The following is an 874-nucleotide window of genomic DNA, read 5'->3' as shown; positions in this document are numbered from 1 at the left end:
TAGGCAGTGGACCCCAGCTGGTGTCCTCGGCTTCCTCGTCGCCGTTGGGCCTGCCGGTGACCTCGTCGTTCAGCTCTCTGGCCTCACCACAGACGTCCCTCTCGCTCAGCTCACTCATTACCTCCCAGCTCGAGTCTAACCCCATGCTGGCTCACAAGCTGCCTCACACACCACCCACAGTTCCTAGTTCTGGCCTTATTCCTCCAAGCTCAGGTGTGAGCCCCACGCCTCCGCATTTGTCCTTCCCGTCAGCCCCCCAGACTCCCACCTCTTCCGGCACTGGCAAGCGAGCAAACCGCACCCGCTTCACTGACTACCAGATTAAGGTGCTACAGGAGTTCTTCGAGAACAACGCCTATCCCAAGGATGACGATCTGGAGTATTTGTCCAAGCTGCTCAGCCTGTCACCTCGCGTCATTGTGGTGTGGTTCCAAAACGCCCGTCAGAAGGCACGCAAGGTCTACGAGAACCAGCCACCCCTTGACCCTAATGACGAAGGTGCAGGTAGGTTCACCCGGACGCCGGGCCTAAATTACCAGTGTAAGAAGTGCTTGCTTGTCTTCCAGAGGTATTATGAGTTAATCAGACACCAGAAGACTCACTGCTTCAAGGAAGAAGACGCCAAGCGATCCGCTCAGGCGCAAGCAGCAGCGGCCCAGGCGGCAGCTATGTACAGCGATGAAAACTCTAATCACTCGAGCATCACAGAATCGTCACAGCAGTCAGGTAGCCTCGATAACAAACCTTCAGAAGGATCTTTCCAGTGTGATAAGTGCAGTCTGGTATTTAACAGATTCGAGCAGTGGCGTGAGCACCAAATAGTTCACCTTATGAACCCTGCACTGTTCCTGAACAAGGGTGCAGATTCCCCATT

At 54.9% G+C, this 874-nt stretch overlaps 1 protein-coding gene across 1 annotated transcript in view; it reads left to right on the top strand.

Moving 5' to 3' along the window:
* The window catches only part of LOC119589315 (zinc finger homeobox protein 3-like), a gene marked incomplete at its 3' end in the record, with an annotated part of 49,709 nt that overhangs the window by 47,179 nt on the left and 1,656 nt on the right, over window positions 1–874 (top strand). Inside the window, 1 exon segment of the mRNA XM_037937937.1 lies at window positions 1–874. Within this exon segment, the coding sequence (XP_037793865.1) occupies window positions 1–874 (874 nt within the window).

Source organism: Penaeus monodon, chromosome 25 (assembly GCF_015228065.2).
Source record: "Penaeus monodon isolate SGIC_2016 chromosome 25, NSTDA_Pmon_1, whole genome shotgun sequence".
Classification (NCBI taxonomy): domain Eukaryota; kingdom Metazoa; phylum Arthropoda; class Malacostraca; order Decapoda; family Penaeidae; genus Penaeus; species Penaeus monodon.
Note: the sequence above shows the minus strand (reverse complement) of the source record. Positions and strands in the feature narration are given on the sequence as shown.